The sequence below is a fragment of the Dunckerocampus dactyliophorus genome, chromosome 14 (genome assembly GCF_027744805.1).
Source record: "Dunckerocampus dactyliophorus isolate RoL2022-P2 chromosome 14, RoL_Ddac_1.1, whole genome shotgun sequence".
NCBI classification, from domain to species: Eukaryota; Metazoa; Chordata; class Actinopteri; order Syngnathiformes; family Syngnathidae; genus Dunckerocampus; species Dunckerocampus dactyliophorus.
In genome coordinates, this window is record NC_072832.1 from 28,354,709 (window position 1) to 28,381,231 (window position 26,523).

Genomic DNA, 26,523 nt, shown 5'->3' on the forward strand with positions numbered 1-26,523 from the left:
TTATTTTCTCTGGTTGCCGCCACACACGGGAGGCAACAAACGACTGCGATTGGCGAAACTCATCGCCAGCACGTAGCAAACCCTGCAAATGGGAGGCGATGAGCGGCTGTGACCAGCTACACCGATGAGAGACGTCTTCACATCAGGAGCCAATTGTACGAGTCTCCCACGGTTTTGATTGGCTGTCAGATGTGGAAGGAATCGGGGGTTGTCAAAGTAGTTCAGGAAGAAAAGCGGCCGGTGTTGATGGAGTACTCTTGCTAGTACGGGATTTGCTAGTGTTGAAGATAAACTTCCATAAATGTCCGTGTAAAAGAATGTCAACTTACCAGATATGTTTACTCTGGCACCAACTGCTTTTTTCTCTCTTCCTTGTTAGAAATGTCAAATAGCTCAGAGAAATCTGACACGGCAAGTATGACACGAGAGCATACAGATTAGCATTCTGTCCGGTCATTGGTTGATCAATGAAACTCCCGCTGATTGGTCCTCGTCTGGGCGACAGCGATGAAAAGCTGAAAGTTTTTCAACTTTCTGGGATGGTGTCGAAAGCCAGCGTTTGCACAATGACATGCACAAGCACAAACTTTCACACACACACGTTTCACGTGTTGCTTGGCTGGACAGTGACTCGTGATGATCGTCCTATCGCACAGGTTCCATTAAAAATGAATAGGGTAGAAGCCATGTCGCCTCCCACGTGTGGTGCCCATTATTATGTACTGTATTGGCTAATGTATTACCCAATAAGATTCATCTACTGTATTGGCTAATGTATTACCCAATAAGATTCATCTACTGTATTGGCTAATGTATTACCAAATACATTGATGAGATTGAGGTGGAGAGGGTGAAAACCTTCAAGTTCCTTGGCACACACATCAGCGAGGACCTCACCTGGTCTCACAACACCCAACAAATTCTGAAGAAGTCCCAAAGGAGACTGTACTTCCTGAGAAGACTGAGGAAATTTGGCATGTCCACCACAATCCTGAGTTGCTTCTACAGATGCACTATGGAAAGTGTCCTTACCGCCTCCATCACTGTTTGGTACGGTAACTGTACAACACGTGATAGGAAGGCACTCCAGCGGGTGATCAAGACCTCACAGAACATTGTTGGGGCAGCCCTCCCCTCACTGCAAGACATTTATAAAACTAGAGTCCTACGAAGAACACACAACCTCATCAAGGACAGCACACATCCACAACACTCATTATTCACACTCCTACCGTCAGGCAGACGCTACAGGAGTTTGAAGTCCAGGACCACAAGGCTGGCAAACAGCTTTTACCCACAGGCCATCAGGCTTCTCAACGAAGCACTCACACACGCATGCAACACACACACACACTCATAGCACTTTATTTATTTATTTGTATTATTTATCTGTATTAATGTCTCTTCTGTTGTTGTTGCTTAATTTATTGGTATTTATGTTTCTTATGTTCTTATTCTTTCTTGTGTTTTCTTTCTTTTCTTGGGAGAACAGAATAAGAATGTCATTGTATAGTATAATGCCTGTTTTATTATGCACATGACAATAAAACTCTTCAATCTTGAATCTTGATAGACATAATAAGAGAAAACAAGACTTCTATAGGAGAGTGTAAAGGTGACTATAGGGGTGTTATTTCATGTTTAGAGAGCTCTAATAATGTTTAAAAGCGTATTTAGAAGGTGGTATGACATTACTATGAAAATATTCCTTTTATAAATAAGGAATCCTGTTTGTTGGAAATTCAAGTCTGGAACTAATTAACCGCCATAAACGAGGGGCGTCTGTACTTGCTAGAAATGACCTGACTTGCAGTTGATGACTCCGTTGGAGAAGAAAGATTGCAACCCTTGGGGTCAAATATGGAATGAATGAATTCAATGAAGTCCACAAAGAGTGACAGGCGTAGCAGCAGCAGCAGCAGCAGCATATTTTATGATGGAAAGTCAATCATGTTCTCCGGCATAACACGACAGTGACGCTCCACAATGAGCAGACATCATCTGCAAGCACTTGTTCTTCTTCCCTCGCACTTTGATTACAGAGATGAAGGTTCCCGTTGGAGAAGGAGGCTTCCTAAACATCTGAACCGCCACACGTCCTCGTCAGAAGCATCCCCCCCGTCCTCCCGTGTGTGTTTTAGCATATTTCATAAAGTATTCTCTATTGAGCAGCACGTATGGAGATGTCATCATCACACATGTCTTCTTGCTAAAGGATGTCTTCCGTAGTCACCACCTGTGGGAAATTCATATCCTTCATCACGGTAATGAAGACTCGTTCATCATTCTTGTCTCTATTAGCTAGCTTAGTAGAAATATGAATTCATGGCAGGAATGAGGAGTGAGGAAATGTCAGTTTGGATGAAGATTGAGCACATCCATGCCGGTCATTAACAGCAGCGTGTCATCCATGCATGCTGCTTTATGCATCATCACGCATCTGTGGAATCCATATTCAATTGGGAGATGTTTCTTCAATATCCTTTTCATTCATTTATTGCACAATTTTGCATTTTTAAAAATGCATGTGACTGTTTTTAAATGTACTTTTTTCAGCGACTAGATTTTTTTTTCAATGTTGTCTCTGCCATCAACTCCCCTACAAAGTCTTATTTTCTCTGATTATATCTACTATGTTGGCTAATAGGAGTGTAAAAGTGACTATAGGGATGTTATTTCATGTCTAGAGGGCTCTAATCATGTTTAAAAAAACTATTTAGAAGGTGGTAAACATTGCTATGAAAATATTCCATTTATAAATAAGGAGTCCTATTTATGGGAAATGAACTTATCACAGTCGAGTCTGGAACTAATGAAAGCGAGCCATGAACGCGGGACGACTGCACTGACTAAAAACCTTTTTAGTCCATTTAGTTAGCAAATCTGAGTTCACCTGCTGCCTTGAAACTGCAATTCAACTCAACTTAAGTGATGTCTTTGTTTTGAGGAACAAACTCACGTTTGTAACGTAAACGCCTGCCCGGGAAGCCTGGTCTCCCACGTCACAGCCTGCGGTGTTAGCACCTCAGTGTACTTCTCCAGCCGCTAGATTCCTTTTTTCAGTGTTGTTTCTTCTGAGTGTTAAAGTATATTCCCACATGAATCCCACATGGATCATTTTCACGCACGGCCTTCTCCCATCTTCGCAACATCTCCAACTCCGCCCCTCTCTCTCCCAGCACACAAATTCTCATTCATCCTTTGGTTGCCTCTCGCCTTGAATACTGTACTGCCCTTCTCGCTGGTCTTCCACACAGCTTCACGCTTCAACTTCAGCTTATTCACAACTGCGCTGCCAGGATGATTGCCGACACCAAATACGGCGAACACATCACACCCGTTCTCGCTAACCTCCACTGGCTTCCTGTCCGACAACGCATTCCTCCTCATAACCTTCAAAGCACTCCATGACCTGGCGCCCCCGTGCGTGCATGACTTGATCTCCCACCACGTCCCGTCCCGCTCAATACATCATCCGCTGCCCTGCTCGCCACTCCAGGCTTCAACATGACTACTCTCAGATGCTCAGCAGCCAGACTCTGGAACGCTCTTCTTCCGTCTACTGCACTCACTCCACATTTTTACTTAAAACTGCTTCCTCCTCTTGACCTTGAATGTTTAGTATTAAGTGACTGGCTGCTCCTCCGTTGTATTATTATTTTTATTTGATATTTTATATAAGGTGACATTGGCTTTTGAAAAGTGCCAACAGATAAAAGGTATTATTAATAATTATTGATAATAATGTATTATTATTATTATAATTATTATTAAAATAGATGAATATCCGTTATATTTATATCTTTTGTGAAAGTATTTGAACTAGGGGTGAACTAGCGTTATCGGACCAATATGAGGGAATTATGACATCATACCGATAAATCTGAAAACATTAAAAATAGCTCCGATAACCAATAATAACAAAGCAAAAACACTCCAATGAGGCAAGATTACATGTACTGTGCAGGTGAGCAAATCAAGCGCTCCTTTTATCTCCTGCCTGTGACGTTAATGGCCTGTTAAACATTCCCTTAAAGAGGGAGGTTGTACCAAATGCTCCATGATGAGGGGAAAAAAGCATCAGGCACACAAAAAACACCGGCTGCTCGGAGCGTGTGCCCGAATACAGTGCACCCTGCTGGGCCACAGCAGGTGGCTCCTCCCCCTCTATACTCTGGTTCTCCTGGTAGTAGTGATGTGGTAGTAGTCATGTCATCACAGAGGTGTGCGCAAACTACACTTATACATATACATTTTTAAAAAGTATATATAAAAAAGTTGGTGGTTATTGAGAAGCAGAGAGTTATTGGTATCGGAATGAAAAAAAAAAGTAGTGATATCTGATAATATCGACCAACTGACATTACCGGCCCGATTACACAATCACTTAATCACAAAATAAACCAACTAAGGCAAGACATGAGAGATAAGGAAAATAATAAAAATACATAAATAAATACGGAACAGATCAGATCAAATTTGGAATGCAATAATAAATAATAAACAATAATAGTAATAGTAATACATAAAAAGGTAGTAAGTCCAGTCCTTGCACGAAAGCTAATACGTGATGTTGCACATATCGATATCGGTTGATATCGGCATCAGTCCCAGAAGAGCCAATGACAGTTTAGTTGACAAAAGGCTGCCGTCTGAGGCCGAGGAAGACAAAAGGACGCTACATACTTAAAAAAAGAAATAGCTCCACTGCAGCCATGAATGTTATCCTTGCGGTTATGTTAAAACTTCTGATAAAACTGCACTCCACCGAGGATGTTCCCATCGCACAGCGAACAAACGCTCTCACACAGATGGAAGTAATCCTAGCATGACTAGCAGAGTGTGTCATCCCTGCAACGTCACGTCACCTGATGATGTCTGATTTCTATCCACCTTCCAATAGCGATCGTCTCCTTTCACGTGAACGTATTTAGTCAGGCTGCCACGTGACTTTGGACAGCCTGCAGCCAGTGGAACAGAATACCAGCGTGATGATCTTCATAATCTCCTCACATTGAAGAATTATGCTTTTTCCCTCAAACCCTGACTGGGAGACAGCAGACACACGATGACAAATGACTTGGAATATACGGCATGAGATAAAAAATGGGCCTTTATGTATTTTTAAAGATGAGATAATAGCTTGTAAACCACCGCTGCGACACAGCAACAGTGATAACCAGAGTTTGCTTCATGCAAACCTCCAAAGTCTCACACGTTGCATGCATGATAAGTAAGAAGGAAGTATTACTTTCCCTCCGTGTATACCTGCGAAAGCACACTGAGTAGCATCCTGTCCTCGGATTGGTCGATGAATGAAGCGCTCGCTGCAGCGATGAGTAGTTAAACATTTTTCAACTTCCTGGGATGGCGCCGCAAGCCAGCGTGTGCACGATGACATGCGTGATCACAAACTTTCACACGCACAAATTTCTCGTGTCGCTTGGCTGACCTGTGACTCATGATAATCGCCCTATGGCGCAGGTTCCAGTGAAGATGAATGAATTCGAGGCCATGTCGCCTGCCGTGTGCGGCACCCATAAGCTGGTCCATATATCCATCCATCCATCTTCTACCACTTATCTGAATGGCAGCAGCCTAAGCAGGGAAGCCCAGATTTTCCTCTCCCCGGCCAGTTGGTCCAGCTCCTCCCCGCAGATTCCAAAGCGTTCCCAGGCCAGTTGAAAGACATAGTCTCTCCAACGTGTCCTGGGTCTTCCCCGAGGCCTCCTACCGGTCGGACTTGCCCTGAACACCTCCCCAGGGAGGCATCCTGACCAGATGCCCAAGCCACCCCAAGCCATCTGGCTCCTCTCACTGCGGAGGATAGGTCGATATAACACAATCTAAAAATAACCTACACAATCAATTCCTCTGAATTTAGTATTTGGACCAGTATCTCACTTTCTAACACAGTCGAGTAAGTGTCATGAGCTGCGGTGCTGCTCTGCTGCCCTCTGTCTGTTATTTGTTGCAGCACACCTGTTCACTCATGTGGGAGGGGCTCCTGCACACCTGCAGACAATTATCTCTATTATCTCTATTATCTCTGGGACTACTTAGACTGTGCTGTCACCAACCTGTTGCCAGATTGTCTTCCCATGCTAGCCTGATTCCTGCTCTCATAGTCTGGTTATGTCCTTGTACCCCAGCTTTCTGGTCTACGTAAGTCCTAGTCCTCCCTGCTTGCTGGACTGCAGCAGTGGCTTTTTGTTTGCACTTTGTATTTTTGTATACTGCTTGGTTTTCAGCAGCTATTTCATTCTTGTTATTTTTGTCCGGCTCGTTTTTTCGGCAGTGTCTTTTGTTAGTCTAGTATTTTTTGTTTCTGCTACTTTCGTGAGTACGCAGCGTCCTTAGTTGGTCTTTTTGTTGTAGTATTTTTCCAGCGACGAGGCCTGGAGTTTACTGTATGTTGTACTTTTTACCTGTTAGCATTTTTTTTCTTGTTATACTTTTGTGGACTTGTTCCACAGACATTTGTCTCTTCTGTGCATCTTGGCATCCTAATTACCGGCTTCACACCACCCGTGACAGTAAGAATAGTAACGCTACGAGACACTAACACGTTTATGAAATTGGGCCGTCTCCTTTTTGTGTGGCAAATAGAAGACGGCTGGAGTGAACTTGAGTAGTTGTTACACGCTGGTGTCCAATGCTTTGTTATAATACGTTTGGAGTCCTAGTGTCTCTAAATGCGTCCTGCGAAGGTGTGGTGGAGGATGAGGAAGAGTTTGTGAGTTGGCGATGCGTACACCGTGCTGGAAGAGGTGACCTCCTGCACATGAAGGATGGGGAGGGATACGCTAAACCAGTGCTTCCCAAACTGTTCACAGCCACGTACCCCTTCAGACATTTGACCTGAAGCCATGAGCCGTGTACCCCCTACTCCTGCACGCTTAATACGTACACCTTTTTATCTTCATTGACCTGAAATATGCAACATAATGAATCGGTTCATCAATTTTATAGGAATTCCAGGTCCCAAATGTGTATTTTGCTAGGTGTGACATGAGCACTGAGAAATAGAAAGTCATCATCCTTCATGTCTTTTATTCCAGTCCGATGTTGGAATCCTTCCGTTTAAATGGCTTCAATGTGAGCTTCAATGATGTTGTCCTCTCATGAAGTCTGTGCTTTAATCTGCACTTTTATTTCAAACCAAATTGAAGGGCAAAGTTGAATAATCACGACAAAGCAGTAGCCGCACGGCGGCCGAGCGTTGAGCATGTTGGCCACACAGTCAGGACATCGGGACGACCTGAGTTCGCATCTCTCTCACTCATCTCTGTGTGGAGTTTGCATGTCCTCCCCGTGCGTGGGTTTCCTCCCACATTCAAGGTAATTGGCGACTCTAAATTGTCCATAGGTGGTTGTTTGTCTATATGTGCCCTGTGATTGGATGGCGACCAGTCCAGGGTGTACCCCGCCTCTCGCCCAAAGCCAGCTGGTATAGGCTCCAGCATGCCCCCGTGACCCTAAAGAGGATAAGAGGCATAGAAAATGTGGATGGATGGAGAAAGCAGTGTCCAAAATACAAAAATACATACAACCAACAATCACGATAAAGCCTCATTTTGGGGGGGACCCCCACTCACAGTGGCAGGCGGGGATTAATTGGAACACCGCTTTAAATGTAGATGAAACACTAAATGCCCAAAATAATCATCAATCTGACTTATTCATATGATGCACGCAGAGCAATGAACAACTTCACGCTCTGTCTCCTTTCTGCTGCGTTCTCCTTGCGCCGTGAGGCGTTCAGGCGCACTCGGAATTGTGAGTGTTAGGCGCTAATTGTTCTCCATTTTTATTCACGTACCCCCTATGACAATTGGCGTGCCCCACTTTGGGAACCAAGGCGCTAAACAAAAAGGGACTTTTTCATGTCATTGGAGTTGGCTCCTCGTCCCATCTCCCTCCTACGCCCCCACATGGGTACCTGTTGCCATAGCAACAGGATGAGGGAGGCACACTGCTAGGTTAGGTCGGTGCAGTGGCTCATGGGATATGAAAGGGGTCAGCAGGGGGCTGGCAACCTTGAAGCCTTCATCAAAGTGACTCCATCATGTCTCCACTAGACCCCCTTTGGCCTCCGAAGCCCCAAGCCCTCATGCATTCATTCATATCTCCCAGCTGAGTGTGGTCTTAACAAGACATGAGCGTCATTATCAATTCATTGATTGTTAAAAAGTCTGAGTGGAATTCATGCTGCACTGATTGTTTCTGAATGAGGCGCACTTCTCAGCTGCAACCAGCAGAGGCGCTGTTGATGTGTGGGAAGATGATGTCCATGCTCTCTATGCTAACACCCTTCCATTAAAACGCTGGCATGCAAACAGGACTTTAGAATAAGGATGCTCCCATCGGGTTTTAAGCTGCCCATTCCGATACCGATCATGCATGAGTGAGATCGGCCGATACCGATCACATGGATCTTTCTATGTATTTATGATGAGTGGTATTGATCGGGGCCGCCGCTAGACCATTCCAAGGGCCCCTGGCAAATTGGTCATTATTAAAAAATGAACTTTTGGGGGGGGGTTTTCTTGTTTTTACTTTGTGTCTCCGACATTCTGATTGTCAACGTTTGAAATACGGTGTTCCCTCGCTCCATCGCGGTCCACCTTTTTGCAGACCCACAATGTCGACCAAACGTTCCGGACCCAAAAGGCAGAGGAAGCCAACCATCGCACAAAATGTTGGACTTGTGGACGCGCTGAAGGAAGGGAGGAGTTACGCGGCCTTAGGGCGCCATTACGGAATAAATGAATCTTGGGTTTGTTACATGGAGGAGGAGGAAATTGCGACCACTGACGACTGCAGCAAAATGTTTGAACAAGGATCCAAAAGCGCAACAGTGGAACGGCGCCAGGACGAAGAAATGCGGCCAGATGAGTGAAATACGTGTGAGTCACTTCATCAATTCTTGTGTCCAACCTTGTAGGTTGATCATTAAAATTCTAAGGAAGGTTTGAGAGTGTCTAAAATGTGAGAACAAGTTCATGCTTGTCTGAGAAAAATGTATAAAGTGTGTGGTGATGCCTTTCATATGTAATTATTGTAAAAAAAAATATGCTGGCTACTTTTTTCACTTATTGCAGGATCTTTTGGGAACATAACCCCCGCGATAAACAAGGGAACACTGTACAACCTTCACAAATGAATCAGTAAATGAATCAGTTGAGTCAAGTACATGCGGTCCAATGGCATCACTTCTTTAGACGGCAAACTCAACAGCGCCTCTGCTGGTTGCAGCCAAGTTGTGCACGCCATCTCGCTTCCACATGACATTCAATCTACAAGGACAAACTGGCCCCAAAATGATACTCATTTTTAACCACAGTGACATCTTTACCACAATATTAGCAGCACTTTATACCACACTTTGTTAAATAATAACATCTTCAAACTATTATATTATTATCTGTGTAAAGATGTCTTTTTTACGTATTTGGGCTCCAGTTTACGGACCATTGTGGCCAGTGAGGGTACACAGAACCTCAAAAATCCAAATAACAGTGGCCTTGTACAGTACATACTGTATACTGTACATACAGTACATATATATATATACTGTATATATACAATCATTGCAAAGACTTAACCACATAACAATCTTAACGTACCCACAGTGAGGAATAAACATTATCTGCTGAGTTAAACGTAGTCATAATATTTACACAGGCTGGTTGGCTAATATTACATTAATAATGATGACCCCCCAGGAAAAAAAAAGAGTGCAAAGAAATGTTTTGGCGCTCAAAGGACTCAAATCCCACAGGATCCAATTATGAAGCCATAAAGTTTCCCACACACGTTTGGTACTGATTGATGAAGACGTGAAGGAGTTGTAGCGTCACAGACTGAAACTCCATGAAGGCATTGTCTTGTGAGGACGTACGCAGGAAACCTTCCATCACCCGAAGTTGGTTTATTCTTACGACCTTTGCAGCCATTTTCTTATTTCCTGCCTGACATCAACACGTATTCCTCATCCTGACATGCTGGTTCAGTGCAGCTCCACCAATCCACCATCTGCGCTCTCGCTAGCAGGATGAATATTCAAAGTACTCGTCTGGCGGACCCCTTAGTCTCCGTCGCCACGTGCCTCTGACACTGAGACATTTGTGTGGCGGGGTTCCGCACAAAACGTAGCCCACTTCAAGTCTGGTCATGTGTCATCACAGCCGAGCCAACGATGCCACTCATCCATCCTGAGTGTTTATAGGCGCCAGGTGTGTGGCTACACAAGCTAATTGTTTATAGGTGTGTGGCTACACAAGCTAATTTTTTATAGGTGTGTGGCTACACAAGCTAATTGTTTATAGGCGGCATGTGTGTGGCTACACAAGCTAATTGTTTATAGGTGCCGTGTGTGTGGCTACACAAGCTAATTGTTTATAGGTGTGTGGCTACACAAGCTAATTGTTTATAGGTGCCGGGTGTGTGGCTACACAAGCTAATTGTTTATAGGTGTGTGGCTACACAAGCTAATTGTTCATAGGCGCCGTGTGTGTGGCTACACAAGCTAATTGTTTATAGGTGTGTGGCTACACAAGCTAATTGTTTATAGGTGTGTGGCTACACAAGCTAATTGTTTATAGGCGCCGTGTGTGTGGCTACACAAGCAACTGGCCTGGGAGCAGAGGGAGGAGCTGGACAAAGTAGCTGGGGAGAGGGAAGTCTGGGCTTCTCTGCTGCCCACGCGACCCGACCTCGGATAAGTGGAAGAAGATGGATGGATGGATGGATGATACCTATGTAACATACTTCAGACATGCATTATATGATGCTAGGCGGCTGTACAGAATAAATCAACAATAACAATAATAAACCATTTAGTGGCCAATGAAGACATTACCACTACCTAAATGGTTGTAACGAGAGAAGACCACTGGGATTTCTCATGGCTAGCTACTAGCCAGCTAGCAACTAGTTACACCACACATTAGCCAAAGGTAATGCTACATATTGGAGCTGTGTTGGTGTTTTTGATGCTAGGTGTAGCGTTCCTTTCTATGTTGCTATGTGAAATCAATGCAGCCAGGAAGGAAGTTCCCAAAATACTACAAGTATGACATGTTATCATGAATGTAGCTGTTAGCATGGATAGAAAACCACTAAACCTTGTTGGAGCTTTTTGGAGGTGTTTTCATAGGTGTGTCCCATTACCTGCATTCATTAGCTGCCTCTTTTTATCTGTTTTATATCTTTAGAAGGCACAGAAAAGAGAAAGACGTGTGTTCATGTCTCACATCAGGATTGAGGATGAAAAAAAGTGCACTTTTCCTTTAATCATCTTTGCCCAAAAGAGGTTGTTTTCTTTCTAAAAATAATTAGCTTTTTGGTTCAAAAAGAACTGAAACCCAACCAGAAATACAATGTGCTTTTTCTGCAGCGAGATGAGATGAGAGTGTAAAACGTTGTTTGACGGTGCTTCCACAATGAAGGCATGCTTGGAGTATGTGCCGTGTGTTTGAACTCTGCCTAGCAACAAGTGGCCAACCAAGTGATTGTGTTGGTTGATGCTGCGTGTATGTGATATGCTTTTACAGTCAATCATGTTGACTGTTTGTTGTCTGTGTGGTTAAGAACGAAAGAGAAAATGAAATGAGAGTGAAAGGGAAAGTGTATAGTCGTGCATTGGCTCCTCGGCTGCACTTGAGTGGTTGCTGTTATCTGTCTTACTTTTGACAGTGGCGGTCCTGGTACAGTTGTAGAGAATGGCCAGCTCTCCAAACACCTTCCCCGGGCCCATGGTGCACAGCTTCAGGCTCTCCTTGGTCACCTCCACCTTCCCGTCTGCAGACATGCACGGAGACAAGCAGGCGGGGCCGTCAGGCACATTGCTACTTTACACTGCACACATTTCACAACCCGCACAGGTGTCCTGCATACACTCACACACACACACAGTTGTAGTGATGAGACTGTGTGTGTGCATGTGGGACAGTGTGAGAGCTTGTACTTCATTTTTGAGGGCATCCAGCCAGAATGCTCTTGGCTCAGTGAGCTAGAAAAAGAAAAAGATGACTTAGTGATGTGGGACTTCCAATGGGGGCTGCTGAGCTCCCAAGCAAGTGAAAAACATGACAGCACCAACGTCAAACACACTGATGGACTGACACGGGCGCAAAGGTCACCATTAACCAGCTTTATTGGGGGGTCACCAGACAATACTCGAGATTGGCTCTTCCAGGACGAGACCAGATTTGAACTTTACCTTTAAGAAACACGCAATGAAAAAATATATGACAAAAACTAATATCATCTCTACGTTAGACTCTTCTGCACTTTGTGTGTATGCTAGCAGCCCCGCCTCCACCCACCGAGACAAAGAGACTGTATGACTGACAAAAGGGCTCACTCTGTTCGAGCTGTTGTTCTATGGAACACACACATCCAGGTGATGAAAGCAATGCACAGTTCCTGCCAGTTTGGAGGAAATGTATCGTGGGCACTCGGCCTGGGACGATAATGAATGAATGAATGAATGAATGAATGAATGACACAGTCAATGAAAATGAAGTGGATCATCAATATATTTCCATGTGCACGCGTGTCTGTTTTACTCCCAACAGGCAGGAAGAGAGTTCACTCTGTGCATTGCTTTCAGCACCTTGGCGCGTTTGTTCCATAGAACAACAGCATGAACAGAGTGAGCCATACAGTCTCTTTGTCTCGGTGGGTGGAGGCGGGGCCGCTAGCATACACACAGAGTGCAGAAGAGTGTAACGTAGTAGAAATGAAATGAGTAGATTGCAATATATTATTTTACATTTTTTCAAAAGTCATGTTCAATTCTCGTCTCATCTTATCTTGTATACCTAATCTTGTGTATTGTGTTGTCCGGTATTAGGAATAAGGATTGTACAAGTCTGGTATAATAATAATAATAATAATAATAATAATAATAATAATAATAATAATAATAATAGGTCACATCTACAGCCCCTTTCAAACAGTACAGCCTGTGTTTATCTGCCTTCCTTCCTGTCTAGCGGCAGCGTGCTGTCTGTGTGAAACCTTCACACTTCCCTGTTGTGTTGAAAGTATTTGTTGCTGTCGCACCGTGCCGCTGTTACGCCGAATTAGCGGAGCAACTTGTCCTGCCAATATTCCACCTTTGGAGCTGGCGTGAGCGCATACTTTAACACTTGGCACTGGCTTGTTTCATCCCTGTTGTGTTGAAAGCCATTGATGGTCTGACAGGACAACAGACACCGATGCCGTTACGCAACTAAGTGTCCCATTCCGTCACGCTGTGTCATCTCCAGTACATCCCGCCCTCGCTGGGTTGTGTATGAAAGGGTGAGGGTCTTTCCCCCCACTCGTGTAGTGAATGAGTACGTAAACGTAAGGACGCGTTCGCCTCAGTAACACACCATCATCATCACACGCTTCAGCTGTTATCACAAGTTTAACTCGAGTCTGCTCTCCCGTCTCTTGAGGGCCATAGAGGATCTTTGGCGAGCGAGTGCTCATTAAAATAATATACTCCAATTACTGTGGCGCCTCCACGCTAAAACCTTGTTTAAAAAAAACACTTGATCCACACATTTTCCTCTGTGCCTGAAACGAGGCTCGTGAAAGAGGAAATGCTTTCCGGGAAACTCCGCCCCCCCCGAGGGACTAAACAACTCCCATTCACAAAGCAAGACAACACTGCCAGGTTTTGTCATGGCAAGATAATAAGACAAGTTGTCCACAGTGGCAATCATCTTATTTTCTTGTTGAAAAGGAGCTGGAATGACCAAAAAGAAAAAACAGAATTTTCTTTTATTATCACCACAACGCTCAGAGTGACACAAAACACTAAAGTTTCTTTCGAAGTGTTGCCATTTTTGGTCCTTGCTGCTTTCTCCTGCCCTCGTTTCTTCTTTCTGGTTTGTTCTCCAGGCGTTTTCCACGCTGATGAAGCAACAGCTTTCCAAAAAGAGGAACACAGCCTTGAATGTGGAAGACGTTTCATTGAAAATCACCAGCAGAGTTATTATGTGCCGTAAACACGGCTCAAAAGATCGATGATAATTATCAGTCCAATGATTATTGACAATATCCCGACGTCATACTGATAAATCTGATAACATTAAAAATAGGTCCAATAATCGATCATTTACAACAACGCTCCAATGAGGTGAGATTACCCGTACTGTGCGGGTGAGCAAATCACGCGCTCCTTTTTTCTCCTGCCTGTGACGTTAGCGGCCTGTCGTAAGTTCCCTTGAGCTCACTTGTAAACAAACACTTGCTTTAAGAGGAAGACATTTCACGTGCTTGTTGTACCAAATGCTCCACAAAAAAAACCTTATCAGCCACCTGAAACGTTTGAAAAGTGCAAAAAAGAGACCTCCGTGGCGTCACACCAGCTGCTCTGAGCGTGTGCCCGAATACAGTGCACCTTGCTGGGCCACAGCAGGTGGCTCCTCCCCCTCTATACTCTGGTTCTCCTGATAGTAGTGATGTCATGATATTCAACATTAGGACAAATCAACACATCCTAATTAGTTCCAGTCCTTCTTTCCTCCACATGTGCACAAACTAAAGTCTAAGAAAGCCAAATTTTAAAAAAGTAGATATTACAAAGTTATCCATATCAAATCGGTGTTGAAAAGCAGAAAGTTATCAGTATTGTTTGAAAAAAAGATACTGTGCATCTCTTAATTGTTACTCTGAAAACATCCCTTCCATTCTATTCTATTCTATGTGTGCTCCATCCTTGCTAGCGTCAAACGGATTCACGCATTGGCCCAGCCAGCAGCTGATGTTTGACGAGAAAAGAAGAATAAGGAAAGCAACAGAGCGCTTTCATTTCAGAGGTCAGCCTTTGAGAATCGATTGAGTTTAAAGCGTGCCTTTGGAATTGAGCTGTTCAAGCTCCACAGGGACGGAGCGGCGTGGGTCACGTGATCAACACAAGTTTAATGAGAATAGGCCAAACAGTAGAAACAAACACTGTAAGTCAGTGTAGATTTTGTTGATGAATGCTTTCTTTCATAGTTTTTGTCAGCCTTTTTTCCTCATCAAAAAAGGAGATGATAATGAATCATAAGAAATACATGTTGACAAAATGAACGTACAGTTTCATCAGCACAAACCTTGACAGAAATCAAAATCCAATCACATTTGGTCTTACGGATGGTAGGGACAACCAATCTCAGATGTTTTTGGGAGACGGGGCGGGGCTGAGATACATAAGACATCCAATCAGAGCTTCTGTCCTTGTGAGGTGCGTACCGTAAACTGGCAATGTTAGAACACGTCTACGCTCATGTGAGAAAGAGGAGAGCAGATGTGGACACTGTGGGGGTGTCCACACACAAACCTTTTCACGTCAAAACGGCAAATTATTTTATGCTTTCAGGGCTCATTATCGGGCCGATTGGAGGGAATTACGACATCATAACCATCAACGGCCTGTCGCGACTTCCCCTTGGCTCACTTGGAAACCAACATTCACTTCCAGAGGAAGACATTTCACATGCTTGGTGTACCAAATGCTCCACGATGGGGGGGGGGGAAACATCGAGCACACAAAAACACCTGATCAGCCACCTGAAACGCCAGCAAAGCTACGATATTGATCCAGATCAGGATCCAAACTATCAATCAATTCATCCAGCGGGCATACAGAAACTACACACCCAATTCCATTCCTAACCTGTTGAGCTAAAAATAAATCCAGAATCCGGACTCCATTGATCCAATTCGATCCAAATCTGCTCCCAGTTTCCAAAATGGGATCCAGGATTGGATGTAGATTCAGATTTAAAGGTCCACAATGGTCCACAGGTCTGCAATGTGTTGCCATTCTGAATTGAAACTGAAAAGACAACCTTAGTTGTCAAAAAGCAAAAGCGGTCCAGTGATTGGTGACCAGGGAGTCCCACGTCATCCGTGAGGGTTGGAGGGTCAAGCGAGATGACGGATGGGGTGAGAATGTTTGTCTCAGAGGAAAGGTGATTGATATCCATCCCCAGATCAGCAGCTACCATGAAGATGAGTTGACTGGAGGCTGTGAAAACAACGTCCACGGGGATATAAACATTAGCCGAGGTTGCCGTGGGAGTCTCGGAGCTTTTCTTTCTGCTCCGCATGTCAACATGCTCAGTAAGGAGCTGGCTAAGGAGGGCAGGCAAAGGTCGAGGCGGAGATGTTTTTAACGCCCTCTTGACTTGTTTGAGTTATGGAGTCCCAACGTTAAACACTGGCCATCACACACGTTGAATAAGGGGTTGATTTGGAAGCACTCCACACAATTTGTAAGCATTCTTGCACATTGAATAAATGCAGCAGCCACAGCTGAGCTTCTGTAGCAAATCTTCAACAAATTGACTGGAGTGCAGCCCAATCAATTCTTTAATGGAGTGCAAGTAAATACCCAGCTTGATCTCTGTTGGCGTATTTGCACACTCACCAAATAAGGACATGATGGTACAATTAGGGCCAGTCACTGGGCCGCTACCCTTAAATGTACTGCTTTAGTATGCAAGCTGCATGGGAAGAAGTTAGGACACCCCCTGGGGTAAATGACACCCCTACATGTTGTGCTCAAAGTGCTTTGGAAGACATGCTAGTAGAAATGTAATATAGATATTAGAGGTGCACACATGAGGGAATTATGACGTCATGTCAATAAATCCGATAACATTAAAAATAACATTTTAAAAAAATTGTCCAATTAGGCAAAATTACCCATACTGTGCCGGTGAGCAAATCAAGCGCTCCTTTTTCTCCTGCCTGTGGCGTTACGGCCTGTCCTAACTTCCCCAGAGCTCACGTGTAAACAAAAATTCACTGTTTCAGAGACATTTTGCATGCGAGTTGTGCCAAATGCTCCGCAATGACGAAAAAACCAAACCTGAGGACACAAAAAACCTTATCAGCCACCTGAAACACCAGTGCAGCGGAGTTTGAAAAGTGCAAAAGGTTTGTCAGAGACCTCCGTGGCCTCACACCGGCTGCTGGGAGCGTGTGCCCAAATACAGTGCACCTTGCTGGGCCACAGCAGGTGACTCCTCCCCCTCTATACTCTGGTTCTCCTGGTAGTAGTGATGTGCTAGTAGTGATGTCATCATATTTCATTAGGACACATCAACAAATCCTCCTTTGTTCCAGTCCTTCTTACCTCCACGTGTGCACTAACTACACTTCCATACACATTTAAAAAGTAGATGTAAAAACCTTATCAGTTATTGTCATCATATCGGTCTTGAGAAGCAGGAATTAGCGGTATTGGTTTGAAAAAAAGATATTGTGCATACTCAAAGTTGTAGAATTATGACAGTAAATTCCGGTGTATACGCTGCACTCACTAAATTTAGAGGAAAAAACAGATTTGTACTTATTAGCCACACTGGACTATAAGCCGCACGAGTCCATGTCATAAAATGGCATATTGTGGCGTGCACGAGTCCATGAGGACCAGGCAGCTTTTCATTTGACAGGCGCCAATCATGAGCTATGAATAGACTCAGTGTCATCACACGTTAAACTAATCACACGGCACCTTAACCCTCAAAAGGTGTACCTAATAAATATGCAAACATGTACGTGTTTAAAATAAAAAAAAAACATTTTAAAGTTTTCCTACAATGCATTTCGTTTGAGCAAAACATTTCATTGGAGGACAAGCGGCACAGAAAATGGATGAATGGCGCTGCAATGCTGCCTATGCCCACCAGATGGAGCCAGCGAAGGCCGGAGTCCAGAGGGAGGCTGACGTCATTGTAGCGCTCCAATGAATGCCTTGCTCAGACGCAATGCTTTATGGGAAAATGTCAAAAGAGTTGTTTTTTTTTATTTTAAACCCGTATTGGTGCATGTTTGTATATTTGTCAGGTATACGTTTTGAGTACCAAGTTGCTGTGTGATGAGTTTAATGTTCTTTGTAAGATGACACCGTGAGTCGGACTGTGATGCTGTTATATTGGTGTACTGTATATACTGTACCTATAATGCCCTCCTGACATTTCCAGTGGGTTGACAAGCTCGTTGTGAGTCCACTGATAGCTCGTGATTGGCTCCTGCCCAAGAAAGAGGTACCGTTTCCTCACTGACTCGCGAGCGGCACAGTATTTAAACGATTAATTGTAGTTCTGAAGCCAAGTGGATGTCACCAGATTAGCCATTTAGCCATAAATTAGCTGCAACGCTGTATAAGCCGCAGGGTTCAACATTGAAGAAAGAAATAGCGGCTTCTGCACTGGAGTTGACAGTAGATGCGTGGTCCAATAAGTTCTACTACGTTCATACATGCTTTGTCGGGGTACCAGATGGCACATTTACAGTCATGGCCAATGATGGGTTTTGCTTGATGGCTGCTTTGTTTTTCAACAAATCTTGCTCAAGCTCGACACACGTGTGCTTGTCGGTCCCTTAAAGGTGTGTACTACATTTCATGGCGGTTGTGCTGAACACCCAAAAGTTACAGTGGGTGTTTTTGGAGACCACAATGAGTTGTGTGAGAAATGTCAAGTCATTTGTACTTACGGGGTTTAAAAACAGCGCCACCCTGTGGTGTATTTGTCAGGAAAATAATGGCACAGACAACACAGCAGGGGTGCACATTCTGACAAATGTTCAACCTTTTGCGTGAGGCGGTTAAAGAGGAGAAGCGTTAGCTTAGACAAACACATACACGCAGCCATTACACCAAGACTGTAGCTGCTTTGTTGTTGGATGGGGGAAAGTCCCAAATAGTCACCTTGAAGTCTAATCTGTACCACTGTGGGGGAGGAAGTGTAGCTTTGAAGGCAGACTTGGACTCCTGCTGTGCAGCCCAGCAAGGGTGAGGTGAAGGAGTGTCTTAACATTTGATTTAACAGGAATGGATCATCACTAATAAGTCTGACGACTGCTAACCTTTTCAAAAGGACACCAGTAACAACAGCGTGGCTTTGGAGCACAATATTTTCGGTTGTCATGTGCAAAACTGTTGATTTCCTGTGTGGAAGCATGTCATGAATTATTGAAGTCAGAGGAGGATGCTGGTTGTGGATGTGACTGGAAGGCTTTCAGTGAACGGCGGCATTCAATTCTTTTTAGACATGCTGATTAAGTGCAAGCATGTGGGGTTATTATGTCAACCGGAGACAGAGTTAGTTATTAGGGGCTGTCCGGGCCATGGAATATGTGCTTTCTGATATCATCTAAGAGTGACTGGAATCACCCGCCACACTGTCCAGCACAGCTGCGGACGTGTGGTCAAACATGCGAAAAAGAATTAAAATGCACAGAAATTCTGCATGCATAAATAATCAATCTCTCTCCCACGGTCGCTGTCACAGCACGCCTGCCCCCGCATCAATGGCACTTCGCATGGCGGGACATGGGGACGCACCTCTGGGCCGACTCCCCCGGCTGACGATCACATGGGATTCTGGAGGCCTTCCAGAGATCTGCTGTCTTTTGGCTGGACTTTATCTCACAGTGGTGCTAAAAATAAGTCGATTTATAAGCAGCGTGAGCGAGGGAGCTCCTTCTGAGCCCAATCCTGTCTTTCGTCCTGCAGGAAGTCAGGCGAGGTACCACACATGATGGATGATATGCTGTTTAAATACATAGCGTACAGTACATGCAGCACATCCAGCCGCCCCCGCAGTGCACTGCTATTGCTGTATAAGTCATGTGATTGACCTCCGGTACATGGAAGTCATTCGTAAATGGATGCATTATGTATGTATCGATGGATGCTTAATACACTGTGGCTTTGGGATTATAACATTAGATTATTAACCCCTTATGGGACACTGAGAAATAATCTTATACAGGTAGTTGCATTCATTATATTTCATTATACCAACTGCATCAATTCTGTTCTATTATGATAGTGAGTAAGTCATAACAATATACAGTATATCATGATATTATATGCTTATACACTACAGTGTTTATTAGTATTTTTAACACATTAGCTTTGAATATAATATATATTTTAATATATATTTTAGAATACTTATATTATCAAATCATGAATAATGAATGATCTGTGTCTGGGGAGCAGTTCGCTGTCCAAACTGAGACGTGTTGGTGCCTAACAAAGACTAGAGGGATGGTTACACGCGTCGCACCACCTCTCTGACACAAGCCATACAAGAAAGCAGAACCGGGTTCCTCTTTGGAGATCCATTGGACTTGGCTAAACCTTTGTTGGTCGCTAATCGCTCTCTCCAGCGCTGACATTGCAACTGCTTCAATTGCAAACTGTCCTTGAGACCCCTGGACTTATTCCACAGCTGTTAGAATAAAAGAATAGGTGGGGGCTGGTCCCCATAAGATGATAACATCATAGTGTTTTCAGATAGCAGTTTGTACATACTGTACATAAATAATTGTATTGATTAGTAGGATTTGTTGCTGCTTGGTTGAGAGAAAGGAGAGTGTTCCACAATCTATTTTCAACTTTCACTGAAACGATGCCGTAGTTCCCTTAAGGGTTTTAAAGGTTGAATCGATGGTGGGAAAAGGGAGTCGTTCACACTGAGGCTGTAACATTCAAGTGCAAGAATCTGCATCCCCTCTGTTTTTCCAGGGGGCTCCTAAACATCACAAAACAGGATGCTGGGGAGTTGAAATCCCACGGAGGACACATGCTAACACGCTAACACGTCACCCTGCTGTTGCCGCTCCACGGTCAGATGAGTCAATCTTTTGCCAATCTTGTGGAGTCAGCGAGGCGCTGACAGCATATCATGCAGAACATTGTTTTGTCCTCTTCCCTCCTGGTGGTAAACGGGCCATTACCAGCGCCTTATATTAGCTGCTACAATGCACAAGTTGCAAAGAAACCTGAAATCGCCATCTTTCTTGACACTTCGAAGGCTTAGGTGGGAGACAAGCACTGAAATCTTTTTGGGTCAGACGTGAGATCTATTCAGCGGAGGCTGAAAAGGCTTCAGAGAAATCACCATCTGCTGTCTTTCACACACCAAAGATCATAGCAATCGCTGTTTATTCACAAGCTTCAAAGGAACCGCTCTAAGAATTGCATCAAATTACACGATTGATTTCCCCTGAATAAAAAAAAACATCTCCTAAAGATGTGTGATTTACTCGTCTCCTACTTTGTGGTCAGCAGCAGTGCTCCTGCACCAGCAAACCATGTTAGCACACACGTGAAAGCAACACTGAGTGCACTACCTGGCTGCCACCAGCAGAGGCGCCATTGAGTCCGTCTCAGCTAGCTCGCTATCTAAAGAAGACCAGCATGATGTCACCTATGGAAAGTTCTCCTTGCGTTAAAGGCAGAGATCTTACTTTTGGTCTTTTGGACAAAAATGTCATTTCTATGTGATACGTTTAGTCAATGAAAAGTTCATGTGCAATGATAAAAAAAAAAAAAAAAACACTTTTAGAAAATGCATTTCTACATCAAATGTGATGTTTGGAAATATGGGCCATTATTTTACTGAAACAATAATAAACTGTTACAAATCCTAAAGTTTTTGCATGTTTGTGTTTGTTGCTAGTGGCGACCCGTTCCACTTTGTTGGACGGTCCTCGAACACACCATGTCCCACGCTGCACAGATAGACTACTATACTGTATTTTTAGCTTTTTTCTCATGTTTGCTCCCAAATGCTGGTACTATGTGGGAATGCATAAAGGTAAGATGTGGTGACCTTATTGGGTGCTAATGTGCATATTTGTTGGTGCACAACCTCATTCATGCTAGCACACTGCCTGGTAGCACACACATCAAACAGCGACGTAGCTGGTACTGGTGGATGGTGGCTCCGTATTCATTTTGTGCTTTTCATTTGATGTTGTTTCTGTCTTAGTTTTACACAATGCATCATAAACAAGATTAATGCAGGAACCCCCCCGTAGACCACCCACTAACATTTTCGTCCAGTCTCACACACGACTCGTCACGTTTGAGTCATCAAAGAGCCATGTTGTTTAACTAGTCACTGTCTCCTTTTCGTCATGAAAAAAAGGTTAATCATCAAAATCATTTTGTCATCATCACCAAAACAACAGTGATTAAAGGCAGTTTTATGGTGAACTAGCACCAAAACAGGAGTTCAGAACATTCACAATGGAAGATGAATGGCTTTTCCCATAGTTGATAAGGAAATGCAGTCAAGTGTCCATCCATACCTTCAAGCTAGCATATGTCAAATACTAATAATAATCATGTTTTTTCTTTATTTCTAATACGCTTCCATTGAAGTCCATCACATGTTTACATTTGCACAATTCAACATGTCCACAAAGGAGCACAAAGAAGCAGAGCTTATTTAATGCTCCTCCTCCTCCTCCTCCGTGTCTCAGCAGTTACTTATCGTTACCGTTCTAAAACAAATGATAGCAATAACTGCTTTTCTTATTCATTTTAGCCGCACAACACAACTTTCAGGTCAGATGCGGGCGCTAACACAACAACACAACCACACTCAGCTACAAGAAAATAGGCAATCATCGGGGGTTGCTATGGCAACAACATGGCTGCAGTTCTTTTTTTAAAGCTGCAACAGATATGATGATATGGGGGGGAAAATAATCAATAGAGCAGGGAAGCATTAAGAAACCATCAAAACAAATGGCCTCATTTCGAGTGACGATTCAAAAAGCTTGGCGTCCAAACTTTGGAGTCTCGTACGTGAAATGAAGCAGACTTTTCAAACGGATCTTTCCTTGTGAGAAGACGTGTTGGCCCAACAGAGTTATGGATCAATGTGTGAAGCAGGTGAAAAATGAGGATATGAATGAATGAAGAAAGCACGAGAGACGGGAGTGGATGGATGAAGGTGGAGATCAAGCAGGCCCGAGGAGGAGAAGATGATGTAAAAAGTACAGCGTGTGGCGTCGACGGCCACCGTGAGATTAGCATGTGCGATGCAGGCTCATAATCACGCTTGGGTACGTACCTAATGTTTTTAATGCCATTTTGTACTTTTTGCACTTGTTTTATCACTATAGATTGTGTGTTTTTTGTCTCAGTGAATAAAATGACCTTATGTTTGTTGATGCAATACGTCATCGGACAATTTTGGCCAGAGTTTCAGAACCGGACGTAGTTTCGCTAACTTTTCATTGTTACAAACAATCCTATCCGTGCTTGTGGTTAAAGAAGATGTACAGTAGTTGCAGATGCAGCTGTAATAGCTTTATGAATGGAAGCTATTTTTTATGGCACTCTTATTTTATTACAGGATGTGTGCCGCTCTTATTGTGAAGGCCAGACGTTTGACGTGTGTGTGGAAATGTGTTTGGACTGTTGCAGGCTTACATGAATGAACAAGCACTAAAGCACAACTCGTACAGTCATACCGAGTAGCTACCTCAGCTAACTTGCACCAGCTATTACTGTTGGCGAGCTCACGCTCGGTGACAAGAGTTGCAACATTTTTTCACCGACTTAGCCGATGTTTCCGGTTGTGGAGGAGAACTTTTTTTCACTCCATGATGTATGACATGCCATGGCTGACTTCATGCAGTGTTAAGGTAATGTCATGTAAGCTAATGTCTCAATGTTTTGTGTCATTACTGCCACCTAGTGACCACAGTACTACATATCACTTGTATTTCCTTATGTTTGAACTAATAATAGACCATAGCGTACCACCAAACGGCCATCATTTATTCATTTCTGTAAAACTGTGATATTGCAATGTTGTGTGTTTTGAGTGGCAGTCGAGGGCAGGCGCCTGGGCGACCTGGTCTTCGGCAGCCAAATCTGGTTCTTGAGGCATGGAGTGTCTTGCGCAAGAGGTTGAGACATTCCGACTAGAGATAGTCGGACTCACCTCGACCCACAGTTTGGGTTCTGGAACCAAACTCTTCGAGAGGGGCTGGACCTTGTTCTACTCGGGAGTTGCTGGAGTAGAGAGGCAGCCAGCTGGTGTGGACTTATTAATACCCCCCTGGCTCAGTGCATCTGTGTTGGAGTCCTCCCCGGTGAACGAGAGGGTCATTTCCCTACGCCTTTGGGTTGGGCAAATGGTCCTGATGCGCCAAACGAATGTTCAGAGTACCCAGCCTTCTTGGTGTCCATCAGAAGGGGTGCTGGACAGCACTCCAACTGGTGACTACGTCGTTCTACTAGAAGACTTCAACACCCATGTGGGAAATGACAGTGTGACCTGGAGGAGCGTGATTGGGAGGAACGGCCTCCCCGATGTGAACCCGTGCGGTGTGATGTTATTGGACTTCTGTGTGAACCACAGTTTGTCCATAACAAACACCATGTTCCAACATAAGGATGTCCACAAGTGCACATGGCACCAGGACACCCTCGGCCGCAGGTCTATGTACTTCGTAGTCGTATCCTCCGACCTGTGTCCGCATGTTCGGACACGCGGGTGAAGAGAGGGCTGAGCTGTCAACTGATCACCACCTGGTGAGGAGTTGGATTAGATGGCGGGGGAAGATGCCGGACAGACCTGGGAGACCCAAACGTGTAGTGAGGGTGTGCTGAGAACATCTGGCAGAGTCTCCTGTTCGACGAGTCTTCAACTCTCACCTCCGGCAGAGCTTTGCCTGCATCCCAGGGGAAGACGAGGATATAGAGTCCGAATGGGCCGTATTTCATGCCTCCATTGCTAAAGCAGCCGATCGGAGCTGCGGCCACAAGGTGGTCGGTGCCAGTAATGGCAGCAAGCCCCGAACCCGATGGTGGACAACAGAGGTCAGGGCTGCCGTCAAGCTGAAGAAGGAGTCCTAACGGGCATGGGTGGCTTGTGGGACTCCTGAAGCAGCTGGCAGGTACCGGCAGGCCAAGCGGCTTGTGCCTACGGTGGTGGTCAAGGCAAAAACCCAGGTGTGGGAGGAGTTCGGTGAGGCCATGGAGCACGACTTTTGGTCGGCCTCGAAGAGGTTCTGGCAAACCGTCCGACGCCTCAGAAAGGTGCCCGTTCCACACTTTACGGGGGCCTGCTGACCTCGACTGAGGATATAGTTGGATGGTGGAAGGAATACTTTGAGGCCCTTCTAAATCCTACTGACATAGCTTCCATAGGGGAAGCTGAGTCAGAGGACATGGACGCGGACAGTTCCATCACCGTGGCTCAGGTATCTGGGGTAGTCAAAACGCTCTCCAGTGGCAAAGCTCCGGTGGTGGACGAGTTTCGCCCAGAATTCCTCAAGGCTCTGGATGTTGAGGGACTGTCTTTGCTGACACATTGCGTGAAAGTGGGGAACAGTACCTCTGGATTGACAGATCGGGGTGGTGGTCCCCCTTTTCAAGAAGAGTGACCGGAGGGTGTGTTCCAACTGTAGGGTGATCACACTCCTCAGCCTCCCTGGGAAAGTCTATTCCCGGGTGCTGGAGAGAATGGTATGATCGTTAGTCTAACCTCGGCTACAGGAGGTGCAATGTGGTTTTCGTCCCACTCGCAGAAGAGTGGAGCTGTACACCCTTGCAAGGATACTGGAGGGTACTTGGGAGTTTGCCCAACCGGTCTACATGTGCTTTGTGGACTTGAAAAAGGCATTGGACCATGTCCCTTGTTGTATCCGGTGGGGGGTGCTCTGGGAGTACGAGATTGGTGTCACGCTACTACGTGCCATTGGGTCCTTGTATGACCGGAGCAGCAGCCTGGTTGGCTGCAGTAAGTCAAGCCTGTTTCCGGTGAACGTTGGCCTCCACCAAGGCTGCCCTTTGTCACCGATTCTGTTCATAATTTTCATGGACAGAACTTCTAGGCGCAGCCAAGGCCTCGAGGGAGTCAAGTTCAGGGGCCTTAGGATTTGGTCTCTGCTATTTGCAGACGATGTGGTCCTGATGGCCTCATCGGGCTGTGACCTGCAGCGTTTACTGGGACGGTTTGCATCTGAGTGTGAAGCTTCTGTGGTGAGACTCGGCACCTCCAAATCCCAGACCATGGTTCTCAGTGGGGAAAGGGTGGATTGCTCCCTCCGGGTTGGGAATGAGGTCCTGCCCCAGGTGGAGGAGGTCAAGTATCTCAGGGTCTTGTTCACGAGTGAGGGAAGGTTGGAGTGTGAGGTCGACAGGCGGATTGGCACAGTGTCTGCAGTAATGCGGTCGCTGTACCGGACCGTCGTGGTGAAGAGAGATCTGAGCAAAGGAGGCAGTTGAGGTGGCTCGGGAATCTAGTTCGGATGCCTTATGGGCGCCTCCCTGGTGAGGTGTTCCTGGCATGCCCAGCCGGGAAAAGAACCGGGGCAGACCTAGGACACGTTGGAGGGGTTATGTTTCACAGCTGGCCTGGGAACGCCTTGGCGTCCTCCCGGTGGGACTGGAAGAGGTGGCCGGGGACCGGTAAATCTGAACTTCCCTACTGAGACTGCTCCCCCAGGACCCGGACCCCGATAAGCGTAAGAAAATTGATGGATGTGATATTGTGAGTGACGACTGTATTCTTGTGTAAAACAGTAAACACAATTACACTCCGGTTCATCCATAAACTATCTTTACTGACTACTAAACCATGGTTAGCAAAATAAAAGTATGTTTTTCCACTAAACTCACATTGTCAACATTTTGTGTTGACTTTTGTGTGAAATCAGCATCTTTGTAGCTTAGCGGTAATTTAAGTTGTCCATTTTGACCTT

At 44.9% G+C, this 26,523-nt stretch overlaps 1 protein-coding gene across 3 annotated transcripts in view; it reads right to left on the reverse strand.

Annotated features, from left to right (window-relative positions):
• The window catches only part of LOC129193657 (cGMP-dependent protein kinase 1), a 150,018-nt gene that overhangs the window by 80,227 nt on the left and 43,268 nt on the right, over positions 1-26,523 (reverse strand). For all 3 annotated transcript variants that reach the window (XM_054798087.1, XM_054798088.1, XM_054798086.1), the window contains exon 3: positions 11,692-11,805. In XM_054798087.1, coding sequence (XP_054654062.1) covers positions 11,692-11,805 — 114 coding nt within the window. The remainder of the gene's footprint in view (positions 1-11,691; positions 11,806-26,523) is intronic.